The sequence below is a fragment of the Stylophora pistillata genome, chromosome 7 (assembly GCF_964205215.1).
Source record: "Stylophora pistillata chromosome 7, jaStyPist1.2, whole genome shotgun sequence".
In the NCBI taxonomy this organism is placed as follows: domain Eukaryota; kingdom Metazoa; phylum Cnidaria; class Anthozoa; order Scleractinia; family Pocilloporidae; genus Stylophora; species Stylophora pistillata.
Genome location: NC_142525.1, coordinates 3,159,805 through 3,176,607, shown reverse-complemented (window position 1 = coordinate 3,176,607; position 16,803 = coordinate 3,159,805). Strand labels below are relative to the sequence as shown.

Genomic DNA, 16,803 nt, shown 5'->3' with positions numbered 1-16,803 from the left:
ACAACTATTGACGACTAAAACACAACGCGCGAGAGAGATAGTTAATGCACATCAGTAATACTATCTTTTTTTAAGGAAAGATATGCGCTTTTTACGTTCAATTATTAACAATCACCCGAACCAAATCTTATCTACGTTTCTGTTCGACTAGAGGTTCTAGAATTCCAATGTCTTGCTCAGTTAATGTTTCTTTGAGTCCTATCAGGAGATCCAAGAAAAATATGAGTAGGGGGAGAGAAGAAAGTTCCATGAGAGAGATTTATTTGGTGCTAGTTGGGTGTTTTTCGATAGCATGACATTGCTAGCTACATTTCAATAAGAATTTGCTCATATCTCCAATTTCAAACTCTCACAGGAACTGCTATGACTTCACCATTGTAACAGTGCGCGCGTTGGCATTATGGGATCCGTGACATCATGAATAAATTCCGCACCAAGAAAGTGCTTACTCGTGTCATTTTTGCGATTTCAAACTCCGCCGCAAAGAAGATAACACCTCTTTCTTGATATACACTTTTAGCTTTGTCATGAGCTGGTATCCACCTCCCGATTTTGTCGATAACACCTGCGAAATTGTGAAAGTCCAGACTAATCTAGGTCAACATGTAGCGACAATCTTTCGCAAGCCACCAAATGGAGGTATGTCCGCAACCTTTCCTAGTCTGACAAGTCAGTAGATAAAAACTCAGTTTCCTAACATGTTTTCCTTATTCGCGTTAGAATTCGAAGTTCACGGGGCTTGTTTGGTTCGTAATGAACTGGTACAGGACTTCGACTGGCGACGTAATCGGAATCGCCCATATAGAAAACTACGAATCGTAACTTCTTTGGGAAGCGTTTTGGATATCAAGCGCCGTGGCACAAATGGTATTTTGCTGATAACTTTATCACTGAGGTTTATTATAAAGAAAACAAGTCGTCAAAAACTCAGTTACACGATTTTCTCCCCCTTTTAAGATTACGAGATTGAAACTTCAGGATTTCACTTGACTGGAGTAAAGTCGGTGAGCATTTGAGTGAGGTAAGAAGAAGGAAATATAGCTCTACTGTACTACTGTATAGCACTTTACAATTTCGATCAAAGAAGAAAAACCTACGTTAAACATTTGAGAACGAAGGCTTTATGTGCGGAGGCCCCGCGCTAATAATATAAAGTGATATGACAGAAACTAAATTACGAAGGTATTTCGATATTAAGCTAAGAAGGTCCTTGCTCTTTGGGTAATTAGTATGACATGTATGGGATCGTAGTCGCCATGACCTGGTTCTTGTTTGATTCCTTCAACCGAAGCACAGCACTATCCAATTAAGAGTTAAATCTACTATGAAACACCTGGAGCAATCCAAAAACTGCAGCTCAATGCCTATGTCTCGTGATAACCGATCATTTCTCGGAGATGTTATCGAATTTTACTTCCAATGGCCCTCACACGAGCGAAACGAAAGCATTCGGTCGATTGCGGCGCGAAAGATACTCGACCAAATTGACGTCTTTCGGACTGTTCTTCTCTTTTAAGCAGATCTCTGTCTTTCTTTACAGGCTTAGAAATGAAGACGATACGACTCCTGAATGTAGAAAATAGCACTGTAATGATTTTGTCAGTAGAATAAACATTATTTCTAAATGCCATGTGCTTACGCCTTGTTGCTATAATCACTTGTTCACAGCTATGGGCTAGAAAAACAAAGCAATAAACGCAAATCGGTGTAAGTTTCCCTTTAGGATAAAGCCAAAACTCGACCAAAAAAGACGCATTTGTAAATTAAAAATGACGTAATATCTAAAATAACACGGTAACTCTGGGCGAAAGTGATGAAGATCTGTCTGCTCAATACCATCCCCCCTTTCATTCTTTTCGACTAAATCAATATTCACAGTTGGAAAGGCTAGCAAATCTGACAAGCGACGCGAAGTATTATGTTGACCGCGACGATGAACGATTCGTCCTCTTGAATCCCTTAAATTTCAATGTTTTGTATAATGTACAGTGGTAAAGTGATAAGTGAAAGTTAAACGAGCATAACGACAAACGCACGACAAAAGATGACCCTGCGCGCAGTGATGGTAAACAAACTGTGGATGCACGCGCACGCACGCAACGCGAGAAACATGCGTGGAGGGAAACAACAAGAAACTAGGTAGTTTGACGAAAGGATACATTGTGAGATGCACAATCTTTGGGAAAGTTTCTTTACCTCCTCGTCCTTCTTATCACAAGAATTGCTAAGCACAAAGGGAAAAGCCTATTTTCCTCCCTTGGCGGCCGAACAGTGTAATATCAAACCATCAGATAATGTTATGCAGATTTGAAAGTCAGAAATGGAATTGTTGACTAAACCCTAGTGAAATTCGATTGACTCAAACCTACTTCCTGTATCTCTATACCTTTTGCTTTCCTTCAATAAAAGTGCACTGCAATGCAACACGCACTAATCTCAACAAACTTATGGCTACCACCTCTCAGAGCAAATACCTCAACGTACAGAACGAGAAGGATATCATAAGAGCCTCAAAATGTATCCTATATAAAGTCAATTTTAGATTGCACGGAGCATTTTTTGGCCCCCGACATGTATTCATTGCGACTGTCAGTGTTTATACATGACGCACCAAGTAAATTAGCATGCTAACCAGAGTCCCACAAGGAGCGCATGTCACTGTGACGTCTGAAGTACGCGGCCGGCGCTACTGGGCAAAAGAGTAAAAGACTCCGTCCATTATCACTGCGTCTCGATCAGATGCAACATGGCTGAGCCGGTTGAGCCCTCCAATGATTTCATTGAGTTTGTGATTGTACAGAGAGCTTTTGTTTCCTCTCCAGAAGCGATAATATTATACGAATCAAGGAACCGAAGTAGGAACATGAAGATACGTTGGTCGAATTTCAGCCAAATATTGACATTTTTTCCGAATACTAAGCTGAAACTTTGCTTGCAGCCTTTACGGTACAAGCTGGATATTTGGTTAACGAATCAAGAGAGCAAAATGGGCGACGCCTTTCAATCATAACTACCGCTGGAACCATTTTAGAAATCAAACGAGGGAAGCGAGGTAATGTTCTATGTATTGTTATTCGTCATACTTGTTGATAACCACGTCTTAGAATATATATTGCTTCCTTTCTTTAAAGGGGACGTTCAGAGAAGATACACGATTGAAGACAATAGTTTCAGTCTCGCTGTCTCCAGAACGTATTTGCTGTATTAACTCCAAGGTAAGCAGAGCTATCGATTTTTTTCCTTTTTCATTTATTAACTTGATATTTTCGTCAAACCCACAAATACCTTAAGACATTCATTCATTCTTTTCATTAGAGAGGAATAAAAGAAAACCATTTCACGACATAACTTATGTCTCACCCTCCTCATTAGAATAAAAAAAGTGCATCGAATCACGGCGCAAACATAATTCAGGGTTAGTAACACCAATCTCTTAGTTACACAATCTTCCATCATATAAGCATCTCCACATCTGTTTTAAGTCTAAAATAAAAACTTTAAAATTTTTTTCTCTACAGCTAGAAAACTTTATCGAGGTCGTTCAAGTAAGGAGGATGCTTCCTATTAAAGCATATTTAATTCAAGTAATCTGTTAAAACAATGGCCACGTAATAAATTACAAGAATTCAGCGAGTTTATTCTCAAACAAGTTTCTCTCTGCGACTGCATACGGATCTACAGTTTGATCTTGTGAATTTCCTCGAAAAAAAGAAATGCAGACGAATAATACGACCACCAATCGAATATTTGACAAAAATAAAAAGCGCACGCACACATTCTTTCCCTAGAAAGGACTCGAAAAGCCTCCAACAACTTTTGAGGTGCAACAGATAAACATCTACTTCTCCTTACGTGTAGCTCCTCCCCATCAGGCGAGGGTGGAATTGATTAGCTTTCTTTATCATCGATACCTCACGCGATGAAAGAAAACTCCATGGAATAAAGATTTCTTTGGTTAAAAACTTAATGATAAATACCGTACGAATAAGCACTCAAAAGCTAAGCACAGTTTCACTATATAAGAAAATTGACCATATTTAAAGGTAAAATACTTCTTTAGGAGAAAAAAGAAAGGCAGGCGTGTTGAGCAAGCGACCAAATCTCTTCAAGACAAAAGCCTTAAGAAGAGCGCAATATCAAGGACGACCGATATGATGACCTGTCTGCCTTTTAGTTGTGCCAGCATTCTCAAGACTATCATAAACAAGTTTACCAGCCGCAGTACACCATTGCGTTTTTTTGCTACGCAGATAAACAAATCAAAAACGAAGTGCTTTTGTTGTATGATATCCTTCACTAAGCAATATGGGTACTACTTCGAGCGAAAAAAAAAAGCTAGGACAAAGAATGGCAATAACACACCTTAAATTTCGAGCTTCATTTCCAACCTCCACTTGCATTGCAGTTATCAACCACAGTTCTTCCAAACATTACTCGACTAAGCCAACATTTTCATTTACGCAACAAACAATACAACTGCGTGAGAGATTCGGTGTCCTTAAATACAACGCGGGCTATTTAATCGTGACGTATTTTGTCTATGAATTGTGATTGGTGTAGTCGTGACATCAAATTGACGGCTTAGCAAAATCAAAAGCACTCACGAACGAGATGCTTCGAGAAGTCTTCCCAATAGTCTCTGGTATTTAACTGAACAACTCATAAAATTACACGCACAGTAGTACAGCTGAGGAATTAAAACTGCATTGTAGGCAGCTCAACAGAAGTATGAGTAAATCTACGCTATGAAAACGTGTTTGAGACAGATTGAATCAACATACTCTTAAAAAAATTTAAAATCCAGCTTGTAGAATACGACAGCTGGCTCTGATTTCTTTCTGCATTCTCGACCCAAATACTCCTCTTCTTACTTGGAGCAGAAAAAGTCATGTGCCTGTGCAATCTAATGAGCATGACCTGTTATCAGCTGGCTTATTACCCAATAGCTTTAAATCAATAGCTTTAAATTGCAAAAAAGCCTCCAAGAAAAATCATAAACTTCATAGAAGATAGTGATTTTATTTGATCTAATAGTTATGCCCTACTCCTTGGTATGATGTAAGCAATGTTAATCGTACTCAAGATAGCTCTGTTAAAAGTCTGAGGGTTGATTTTCTCTGTCATTAGGCTGACTAAAAGATGGGTAAGTCTCCATTCTGATCACTGAGTGATCGAGTCTTCCAGAACATCCTAATGTAACAGTGCAACCCAGACCACAAAAATGTGTCAAAAATCTTCTTAGATTTTAGAGTAACAGACATTTAATCATGCCAGTAGCAAGTCAGTCACCACCTACCTATTAGTTGCATTAGCTCTTTCAGGGATGCAATAAATGTCCAAAACCTTTAAGCACACCGTGAAGCCTCGTCAGCTGAATCAAATGTAGAACAGCGATGAATGATCCACACAAATGCGAAGGTGTTTCAAATCGACCAAAAAGTTATGATCGCTTTGTACAGTAAGCTACTACTGTAAAAGTTTCATTAACAAGCCTACACATTATATAGCCACCATGTACAACATGAGATAGAATACCACAGAAGAGCTCGGCTGAGTGGGATTCTTTTGAATGATCACACAACAGGGTTTTATCCTCACAACTCAAAGGCACAACCACTTCGCAAAGTAGAAAGAGGAAACCACGTGAAAATTCTTCTCAGTAGCTACATTACTTTGGACACTTACTAGAGTTTTGTTCACAGACTAAAACAAATTAGGATTCAATTGCAGATCATGATTAGTAGCACCAGAAGAAATTTTTGCTCAGTTCTTTTGACACAAGCAGCTTCCAAAGGCAGAGAGGATATAATTTTTGAAAACTCTTAAAAAAAAAAGACTTGAAATACAGAATGAGATTTATAAAAAGTCGGAGGGAGGCTATTGATGTACACAGGTCACACAGATACGAAATTAGGGAAAAGCCCTGAGACCACATAAACAAAGAAAGCATAATAGTTGTACGTCGAGAAGACAATACAATCTATTGGGATTCTCCCATAGTAGAGGGATTTTTTTAATGGCAAGGTAGGGAAAAATAGCTCCTAGCTCATGCAATGATACCACAACGCTTGCAGATTTCATACTTACGAGCTTTATAACCAGTATCAGAGATATCGCCAAGCAGTTAAAAGTACTCACAGAGACACGCAGATCATTTTGGTAGAGAAGCTACACCAGTCGAAGGAATCATGGAAAATACATCAGATAGAAAAGGAGCACAGAGTCAAGCAGCAGGTGAAGGTCGGAAATCAACGCCGTATCAACGAATAGTGATCGCATGCCCTGAAAATCACATTATTGTGGTGAAGAGATTTTCGAACGGAGGTAAGAACGCACCTATGTTGTTTATTAAGGATTCAGGGATTCCACACTTTATGGTGGTGTGTTTTTGTTACAGAAGTCAAAGTCGAAGGAGGACGACTTGTCGCTGTTGAAGATAAGAAGGGCCGCTAGATGAGAGGTTTGTTTATGTAATTCCGTTGTTTGTCTCAAGATGAATAAAACTGAAAGTAAACAAGTCCAAAACTGGACAATCGATACAAACATTATGCCAGAAAATTAACTCATCTAGAGATAGTTCGCACTCATACTTGAATTAATAAGCTGCTTCAGATGCGTTGAAAACAGATGAAATCGAGACGATAAAAACAGAGTAGACGAGATAATTGCATTTGTAAGGGAGTATGATGACGGCATAATTAGCAAACGGGAAAAAGCAATAACCTTTGTAATTATGTAGGTATGCATGGCGAAGATAAAGAGACAGAAATGAGTGTCCAAAGCGAAGATAAATAAGCGGAAACTATTAATGAACAGAATAGCAGATACAAAATACAACTCAACGTGAAAGCTGTTAAGGTAGCGTGACTGACCAATACTCGATTTGTTCTGAATGTATTCCCACAAACGAAAGAAAGCAGAAAACTACGAAGAATAGAAATAATTATCGTAGCTTTCGTCCTGTTAATCAAGTAGTAGCTTCTGCGCTGATGCTACACTAAATCCTCAAAACAAATTTGGATCAAAAGTATGGCAATCCGTAAGGAGAATTCATGTACGCATGTATGTCAAAGGAGCAACGTAAAAGGAATTTTCAGCCAAAAGCTTTAGCCTACATTTTTTTCAGCTGCCCTTGTCACGTTTTGATTTATCATTACCTAATTTTGTTTTTTTTCCCACCAATTTCATCTAATGCCTAGGAGATTCCTTTAAGTTTCAATAATAATTTGAAACGTCTCTGAGAAAAAGTCACTCAAAACATTGTGAGCCTTCGAGCAATAGAAAGAGCGCAAAGTTTTTATTGAGCTTCAAATACTAATATATGAACTACGCTTCCAGTATCTAGAGTCTTCGAGATCAATCTATTGTAAGCATAGGCAACTGATATATTCGGTGAATTGAGCAGATCAGCTTATGAATTTTCCGCACCATTTTTAACAGGTGGACAAAAGCACAGGAGACACAATCAAAGCTTATAACAAGCAATGGGAAGACTAACTAAAAAAAATGAGTTAAAACTACGATCTTTTACCAAGTAAAATGTGATATTACAACCTAATTTTGAGAAATGTAAATTTCTGCGAAGGAGTGTTAATGGCATCTCTAAGTTTCCAAAAATTATCCCAGTAATTTTCCCACGATTTCAGTCCTCAACTTACTCCTAAGGCAACCGGTACCAAATTATTCTCCAAAGTATCTCGCGAAATGTCTCCACTCCTTTCAGAGAAAAAAAGTCTGATCTGTTTTGCTTAAGTAAATCTTTCTATCTTCTCTCTTTCGGTGGATGCTCAAACGTTCGTAGAACAACAGCTTAGAAAACTCAGAACATACCTTCCAAAAGCAATTTCATCAACTTCCAGTTTCCTAAAAGGAAATAAATTGGCTTGTGGGAGCACAAAGTTGGTGTGGTCAAAGGATCTGTCTATCTGCTCAAAGTAGTTCTCTCGACCAACAAAAGCCTATTGATTGTAGAAACACAATTGAGGCATTCCGAAGATGTATGGTCAAATCAAGATAACATAAATCTCGTTAAAATAACAAAAGGCAATTAAGAAAGGCATTAAATCGGTTGTGGACACCCTAATGGCTTTAGACAGCTGGGAACTTTGGGATAGCTTTGCCTAGTTTGAGATCATATTTTTTTTTTTTTTTTTTTTGTATCTTGGCCTACCGACTCGAGATGATGAACACTTCAAAACATAATTCTAAGTTTCTCGTAATTGAACGCAATCGATGGAGCAACAAGGGCCCTTTGTGAGCAAATTCTGAGGCGTAAGGCTAGGAATGATTTTTCTCAACCTGACAAGTTCAATGAAAGAGTCGTTAATTCTCAGGCTTCGTTCGCTGCTCGAAATGCTGGTATTTCATTGGATGAGGCGTGTGCGTTAAGGGCGTTTTTCCCCTCTTACAAACGTTTTTGAATAATTTATAGTGACCTTAACATCACATGATCGTTTCTCCAATAGCGCTTCGAAATTTTTTACTCTCGTTCGTTCTAGAGCCACAGCTAAAATTATTTCTTTTTTAATCCATTTTTTTGGGGGAGGAGGGGGAAGGGCAAGGGGGGGGGGCTATACAAGGATGGCACTTTCTGCGTTAAATCTGAAATGGTAGTAACCAGTGCCACACCTCATTTCAAATACATGAAGTACTCCGTCTCACTTAATCTTTGTTTGGAGAGCAGCTATTTATCTAAAGTTGTGGATAAAGGCTCCTAAATTTAGACAATTTTATTTCAAACAGTGGAATGAGCATCTCAATTTAAGCCAGGAATATTTTCAAGGCTTTTGTAGATTTCATCTTGGTTAAGGATATTTTATTTCTGATCTCGCATCTTACCCCAGGGAGTAATTTTGGCCACCACCCGATCGTCCCGGTCCTCGTGACGTGGGAGTACACCCGAAGAGGAAGATACTACTTATTCTTGCGCTGCCTCTCTTCACCCTGGAGAATGTGAAGGAGCCCATGAATTGTCATGGTAGCCAAACAGAGTCCTCAGAGGAGGGGGAAGGGGTCCAAAGGGAGTCCTTAGAGGAGGGGGAACGGGTCCAAACAGAGTCCTCAGAGGAGGGGGAAGGGGTCTAAAAAGAGTCCTCAGAGGAGGGGGAAGGGTTCCAAACTGAGTCCTCAGAGGAGGGGGAAGGGTTCCAAACTGAGTCCTCAGAGGAGGGGGAAGGGAGCCAAAGAGAGTTCTCAGGAGGGGGGAAGTGGTCCAAACAGAGTCCTCAGAGGAGGGGGAAGGGGTCCAAACAGAGTCCTCAGAGGAAGGGGAAGGGGCCCAAACAAAGTCCCCAGAGGAGGGAGAAGGGGTCCAAAGAGAGTCCTCAGAGGAGGGGGAAGGGGTCCAAACAGAGTCCTCAGAGGAGGGGGAAGGGGTCCAAAGAGAGTCCTCAGAGGAGGGGGAAGGGGTCCAAACAGAGTCCTCAGAGGAGGGGGAAGGGGTCGCACGACTTCTGCAGCGCACTATCATTTTCGGCTTTCTCTCCAGAGAAGGGGGTAGAAGCAGTCCCCTACTAATTTATACCTGGGCGATAGGAATAATGTGTCAACTTCATAAAATAAGTAAATTACGAACCGAATTCAGGCCGCGTTAGCGCTCGGAACTTTAGAGTCAAAAGATCAATTCTCCATATTGAATGTCATACACGTCTGCTCATTTTATTTCTGAGAATCTGGTACCTCATCAATTTATCATCTTGTTAATAGTTTTCTATATTTGCCTCACTTGACTGTTCGACACTGAAACAGCGAGGAGAAATCAACTGTTGATCTATACCCAATGAAAAAAAGTTAAATATTCTGCTTGTGTGTCTCAAAAAGTCATTATAATTCACATATAATTTTCAAGAAGTACCTTTTCGAGAAAATTTTTCTAGCTTTGCCAATTCATATTGCTTTTTTTTTTACCTAAACTGAGACATTGCTTAATTTTGGTGTGGGCAGGTGTCACTTTTCATGTAGCACTATATGAGACAATACCATTTGTTTTAGAAAACACGGCAGTCATGAGCAAAAGAGACAAGGATAGGATATTTGATCCGCTGATCAGTAATACTGCTGATTTACAGAATCCACTTTACTGAGGCAGGGAGGAAGAGATATTAAGGAATATCTCAACAGTGCTCACCTGCAACATGAGCAGCTGTAAAGAAAGATGTGAGATGTTAAAGATTTGATTTAAGAGTGAGACAAAGATAGAATAAGTGTTTGTAGTCTTGAGATGTGCTGACTTCAAAAAAAAAAACCACCATAGTAGGGAATATTTCATTGATGTGCAAGGACATTTTTGAGAAAGACATTTAGATCAATGTTGTTTGAAAATATCCAGGAAAACATTCAAGACACCAACTTTGTGAGACATACACTATTCAGCACCATTTGCCATTGATGAAACTTTTTGTACCTTACACCAAACCTCATTCATGAGTTAAAAGGCAATACCTTGCAAGCAGCCCTTAGTGACTCAAAAACATCACTAACACCTTAGAAATACCTCACTAGTGACTCGGACCATTACCAATGAGCTGACATTTTTCCAATGATTACATATTTGTGCTAGACCAGTACAAATAAAACAGCCCATGTCCAAGCCATTGTTCAACTGTGTTGAAGTGTTGGGACAGATACATCCTCAAGGAGCTAACACCTAATCCAGAGTAAGGTTCCCGTATAGAAGTCTACTGATGTATAAATTTACACTTAGTCTAGCATATAATCACATGTTACCATAAACAGCTTGAGGTCACATTCTAATTTATTGTCCTCCTTCATGGCATAGTTAAAAGATATTTCTCTGTAATACTGTAGTTACTAATTACCAAATAAGTCTATTAAATTTGAATGTTATCCTTAAAAGCACAAAGAATAGATAAACAATAATTCAAGGCATGTCGTACACTGCAATAACAATTCCTTAATAGACAAAACTCAACTGAATCAACTATGTATTCTAAGAGTCCACATGACATCATCACCATCATCATCATAATAATAGTAATAATAATAATAATAATAATAATAATAATAATACGGTGGGTTTTTTGGGTCATATCAAAACTACTATGATACAAGTCAAATCACTTCCATGATTGAATACAAACATTCATGTTTCAACAGTTAAGATTAAGCAGTCAGCTTTTTATCAGTCTCATTTCTGATACACACCTGGTTAGTATTTATGAATAAGAATGGATCTCTTTAAAGCAGAGATATTGAGGAAACATGGAAAATTACACATTAAGTTAACTGGCTTGTGATATGCTCAGTTCCCTCAACTATTGGACCTTTAGAAGTAACTTGCATCTAACTTCTCCACACAATATCACCCCTGAATCACACATTAAGGTCATGAGAATAAAGAAAATGATCATTAACTTAAGAGGCTCTTGATTGTTAAACAAATTCTCTTTGTCAGCACCTTAGGAAACCTATAGAGAACAGTATGGAGAATATGCACAATGATGTTAGGGTGTAAAGAGTAATGGGAAATGGCTCACTGCCTTTAAGACTCTCACCTTATAAATCCAAGTCACTCTTTCTTCTAGATTCTAATTGTGGCATATCTCTTCTTGTCTCTTTTCATGTCTAAATCTACATAAAAGGTAAAAACTCCATGTTTAGATTTCAAATAAAACCTGTAATATAAGAAAATCAGCAAACTTTAAACTTTAAACTTTATCAAGGGTACATAATTACAGTAAAAAGAAACTGTACTCTCCCTTATGGCCCTTAAGGTCGGCACACACGAGGGGACTATTCCCTGCGACTAGTCCCAGCGACCAGTTTCATGCGACTAGTCCCTTCGTGTGAACTACACATTTCTGTGGTCGCAGGGACCAAAATTTGGTCCCTGCGATTGGTCGCACGAATTCAAACTTGTTTGAATTCGTGCGACCAGTCGCAGGGACTTGTCGCATGAAACAAATGTTTGTCCCCTCGTGTGAACTGTTTGTGCGACCAGTCCCTGCGACTAAACGGTAAATAAGCCAATCACGGGTCAGTATGATGCGTGACTTCCGGTATTTGTAAACATTGCAGTCCCTATGAATTTTCCCTGAATTCTAGATTTCTACAACTGAAGAATAAAAAACTATTTCTAATTTTGTAAACATATACAGATGTCTTGGAGCCGTTTTGATGGAATTTTTACCCTATTTGACTCTGTGTCTGTTAAAAATAAATAAATAAATAAAAAAACGGAACGTAAAAACATGAATAATTCGACTGAATAAGTGTAGTTCATTTGCGTTGATGTTTAATAGTGCCACAATGAAAAGTTGTCAAATTTTCAATGTTTACGTGTAACGCCCCAGACCAAGAAACATCTTTTGCCTCTTAATTTTCCTATGTTCTTGTGCAATTGAGTGCCCTCGTGTGAACACCTTAAGGGACTAGTCCCTGCTACCGGTCCCCTCGTGTAAACCCTTTAAAGACTTGTCACGGGGACTAGTCGCACGGACTAGTCGCAGGGACTAGTCCCCTCGTGTGTGCCGACCTTTATTAAATTATATACAACTAACTAAAATACTAGTTTTCTAAGACACTTAAATACTAAAATATTAAGATAACATACTATTACAATTCTAAGATACTAGAAAACTCAATTACTTGAATACTAAAATATTCAAATATTTAACTATTAAAGTGCAAAAATAATAAATTGTGTGAACTGACAGCAACATGGAAAACTACTTTGTTATCACTGAATTTTTTGCTATCAGATTTAAATAGCCTTGTGTACTGTCTAAGTTGCTATGAAATATACCCCCTCAGTATGACAGGCTAGTGATAAAACAACCAGAAATGTCCTAGCAAACAACAAAAGTCTGAAATGATGAGTTCAAATGATGAGGTCCTGAATTAAAGCCTAAAAACACCAAATATATTTGTTTCTCTGTAGCCCTAAGTTCAACTCCATCATCAAGCCCAACTTGTAAACAACCATTTTAAGGTTTACAGACATGTTATGTTTGATTTAGTTTATTTGTCTTGGAGTTTAACTTTCTAAAGCCATAATGACAGCTACTACTTCACCAGTAATTGAGTCAACCTTCTGTGATCTATATATTTTTTGGTGCAAGGAATTGGCTGCAATGATCCCCACCTCATTAATTCTATAAGTGAGCTTGACCAAAAGTCCTTTTTAGTGGAACAGTTTTTATGTGTAGGAGAGCAAAGCCTTAATGCAAAGGTCACTATGATTTCAAAATATCTTGCAGTCTTATGTAATATGAAGGGGGGGTGACTAATTCAACTATAGGGGGTAGGGGGGTCCTGTAGCATATAAAGCTTATCAAAGAAAGCAAACCATCAAGTTGAACAATGCCAGATTGACAAATGGTGCTGGAAATAGTTCACAACAAAATTTCATATTTTCTGAAGCATGATTCCATCTTAGCATTTATATTTTAGTGCTTCTGGTTCGGCGATGGTGACCTTTGAGTCTCTCGCATAAATGCTCATTAGTATCTTGAAATAGTTCTTGGTTGTACTCAACATGAATTTAAAATCCTTGTTCTTTCATGTGAAGAATTATACTGGTAATCCCGTTACTGTTTAACTTAACTTGGTTCGAAATATAAATCTGCAGATCTGGGCCCAGTTGTTTGAATGGGGACTAGCACTAACCCAGGGTTAAATTTTAATCCAGGTTTCTTTATTTCTTGGTTCAAAAGCCTTTTTTGAGAAAATTTTTTCTTAGAACATCCAACCATCAAATTGTAGATGTAAAGATTACCTGAGTTTTCCTTTAAAGCTTTCAGATACTAAATGAAATTTCACACTAACCTTGGGTTACCTTTACCCAGCTTTGAATAATCCCACCCTGAAGAACTGCCACAAAGGACAAAAAAAAATACATACATATCCCCTCTTGTGAAATCTAAGTTGTTGGATGCTCTGTGATTTTGCATGCTGAGACCCAAAGAATCTCTTTACTGAATTAATATTCATTATGACTGGAATCATCTGATCATTATTGGTTATGATATATTGAAAGAAAGGGGGAAAAACAGATTTTACCATCAAGTCTAACTGAATAAGACACTAAGCACCAACTAACTTTACATGGCTAGAAGACCCTCTATTTGTAAATGTTTGAGCTTTAATTGTAATGACTTTAGAGAGAACGATCTCTTCGCTTTTTCCCTTAGCGTGATATTGATCAATCTACCATTTTCTTTAAAGAGTGTTTCAAGAGCTGCCAGAAGATCTATGGACCTCAAGCATGTCGAACGGATTTGGAAGTCAGGGAATCGCTCGAAGAAAGAAAGCAATGGATACTGTTAGCAAGTTTTAGGACTAACTGCGTGTAAAGTTAAATGATTTTGCAGTGATCATAGAGATCAATCGCTAAAATGTATTAATCTTTTCAATTTGACATTAAAGTATTGTAAATCGAATAAAATGTCGGCTCTTTCGAAAAGTCGCCTCAGTGTTGCGTGCAAGAAGGACGATTTGCTCGTCAACATTAAAGCTAATCGTGCTATGACAAAAAAGGATTGGATTAACATTGTAAAACCGTAATACTTTACCTTGCTAAAGTAAGACACCAACATCTCAAAACTCTTCCTTTACCATGGGTGAAACCCGTGCTTTTGATGTTGAAAAATATCAAACCGCGCGGCGGAAGGTAAAATATAGAAGCGCATTTGTCCAACAGACTCGTCCCAGTACACCTCGACAATTACAATAACATCACGCATTGTAGCCTCCATGACAGTCACGAATGTAAAACAAAGTTCTACACTATCTAAAAAAACCAACACTTATTCTTTAAAAGTATGGTGTAGTAGGTGAGGTATGGTACAGTCTCGTGAAGTGCGTGTAGTTGGTGGTGTAGGTTTATCACCAAACTACACCTACGTACACCAAACTGCTCCAAACTACTCCAAATTACACCACCTGGTGTAGTTTGGTGGAAACTGAGCCACACCAAACTCCATCAAACTGCACCAAATTGCACTTACTATACGACATCGTACCAAAATACGCCTTGTGCACTTACTTCTCGATTATATGAGGGAATAAGTGTTGGTTTTTTCTTGGATAGTGTAGAACCTTGTTCTACCGATTTTCGTCACGGTAATCATCGATCTGTTACCGTTCTAGGCGATCAGTTACTAAAACGAAGCGCTCTAGTAGCGTAGGAGTGAACTTTCCTCATTTTCGCGCTGGCGCCTCTTACGCATGTTCACTATTGCACTCCGTTTAACTAACCGAGTACCTGGAACAGGCCAGTAGTCACTCAGCTGAGTTATAATGAAGAGACAGTGGGAAACTTAACCCATGCCTAAACATCGAGGTCGTGACACCAATCTTTGATAGATGGTGGCTGGAGGAAGCCCTCAATCTTAACGATTTGGTTGTAAATTGCTACACAACGATTCAAGCCCCCTGTTAACGTGCGGATTCTGTTTACCGTATCAAGATTCAACTTTGACATAGTTGACATCGACATGAAATACTGAGCATAAGTACAAGAATTGTGATATGGTGTTGTTCTCGATCTAAGAAACCCGCACGAGGGTGTGTAGTTGCGTCTTCCTAATTACATGTCCCCAGGGCATATTATTAATATATGCAAATGACTTTGCATAGTAAGCTGTTTTTTTTGTCCTGGAATTCTAAGGATGAATACATGTTTAGTTTTTTAACCATGTAATCCTATGGGAAACGTTGCCTGATCTGTAAGGAGTAAAAAAAACAACAACAAAACGAGTGTATCAGCTAAAAAAGGTGAACTACTCAGTACTACGTTGAGAAGCCTACAAACCTCTTTGAAATCCGAGTAATCCTTCGAAAAGTATTATTCCTTTAAAAGAAGCCTCGCTACTGCAATTTGCCACGTGGAACAATTTTCTAATAGTGGTGTCACGTTTACGGAGATGAACTTTGATCGTTATATACTAAGAACTTTTGTTACCTTTTCTAACACAAAGACACTTAGAAAGTTTCAGGGATTGACTGAGTGATTGCCTAATTTCCGTCTGCAGCTAGCAGTACAAAGCTTTGCTCATTTTTATCTCCCTCACGTCGAGGTTGCACGTGACGAATGCTCGTGCATATAATCAAATACCATCATTAGACTTTGACTATTCGTGGTATGTCTCACCTCTGTGATAGAATAATTATAACCGTGTATATAAAGGTTCATCAACTATTGCATTTAAATTGTTTTTGATTTCTACTTGTTACAATGTGGTCGTTCGTCTCCTGTACCGTTCGTTGCAAAGGTGGTAGCTAAATTTCCTTTCCATGAGCTCTTAGATTAGTTCTCAGTAGTCGCTCATAATGTAAGGAGTCACCAAACGGTGTCCAGGGTTTCTCAGGAACTGGGAGACTTGGAGTTCTTTATTCCTCAGAGACAAAATCCAAAGTAAGTCACGCTTGTTACGTTTAATCTTTTTCATTCGCGGTTTCTTAGTTCAAGCTGTAGCTTCTTCCGTTTCCCTTATTCCAAAATATCGTATATTTATTTAGTTATCACTGCATGTGCTTTATGGAGTGATCTTGCAACCTGCTTCATACATGAAGGTTGTTATAAACCTGGCGAACTCTGGTGCACAACACCACGTGTCTGTGGCACGGGGAACACGACAAATAGCTTTAGTGGTATGACCATTTAAATAATTTGGGAACCGGAATTATTTGCACGTAAAACACAAGTTCAGGTTCAGGAGGAATACTGTTCACAATCGTTGTATGTCGTTGCGATATGCCCTCATTATTCAGTAACGCTGTAGAACGCGCACTTTGTGCCCAAGGGAAGATTTGAGACATATCAGGGAGTAGTTCGCCGGGCCG

At 38.6% G+C, this 16,803-nt stretch overlaps 2 protein-coding genes and 2 long non-coding RNA genes across 8 annotated transcripts in view; 3 read left to right on the top strand and 1 right to left on the bottom strand.

The window, feature by feature from the left end:
* The window catches only part of LOC148726182 (uncharacterized), a 60,371-nt gene extending 45,721 nt beyond the window's left edge, over positions 1-14,650 (bottom strand). The window contains exons 1-3 of one of the 4 annotated variants that reach the window (XM_088729113.1): positions 14,532-14,632; positions 13,786-13,830; positions 11,514-11,589 (exon numbers count right to left, since the gene is read on the bottom strand). The gene's annotated coding sequence lies outside the window, so the exon portion shown is untranslated. Of the gene's footprint in view, positions 1-4,362; positions 4,463-11,513; positions 11,590-13,785; positions 13,831-14,531 lie in introns of those variants that run through there. The other 3 variants (XM_088729111.1, XM_088729114.1, XM_088729112.1) reach the window with 3 other exon arrangements.
* On the top strand, positions 125-1,628 carry LOC148726185 (uncharacterized). Its single transcript, XM_088729115.1, has 4 exons — positions 125-639; positions 721-867; positions 958-1,021; positions 1,541-1,628. The coding sequence occupies exons 1-3, from the start codon at positions 528-530 to the stop codon at positions 1,014-1,016; spliced, it is 318 nt and encodes a 105-aa protein (XP_088585241.1). The 5' UTR covers positions 125-527; the 3' UTR covers positions 1,017-1,021; positions 1,541-1,628.
* LOC148726184 (uncharacterized) lies at positions 1,757-3,634 on the top strand. 2 transcript variants are annotated; one of them, XR_015990173.1, is made up of 4 exons: positions 1,757-2,855; positions 2,939-3,052; positions 3,132-3,215; positions 3,519-3,634. It is a non-coding gene; the product is annotated as an uncharacterized LOC148726184 (long non-coding RNA). The 2 variants fall into 2 exon arrangements; XR_015990174.1 differs by lacking the exon at positions 3,519-3,634 and adding an exon at positions 3,316-3,512.
* Positions 4,902-14,422, top strand: LOC148726183 (uncharacterized). Its single transcript, XR_015990175.1, has 3 exons — positions 4,902-6,324; positions 6,398-6,460; positions 14,185-14,422. It is a non-coding gene; the product is annotated as an uncharacterized LOC148726183 (long non-coding RNA).
* Positions 14,651-16,803: the final 2,153 nt, after the last annotated feature.

Bases quoted from the DNA above. Each gene is read 5' to 3' on its own strand.
- LOC148726185 (XM_088729115.1), top strand. From the start codon at position 528: ATGAGCTGGTATCCACCTCCCGATTTTGTCGATAACACCTGCGAAATT. The intron at 640-720 runs GTATGTCCGCAA...TATTCGCGTTAG, and splicing joins TCGCAAGCCACCAAATGGAG to AATTCGAAGTTCACGGGGCT. The intron at 868-957 runs GTATTTTGCTGA...CCCCCTTTTAAG, and splicing joins CAAGCGCCGTGGCACAAATG to ATTACGAGATTGAAACTTCA.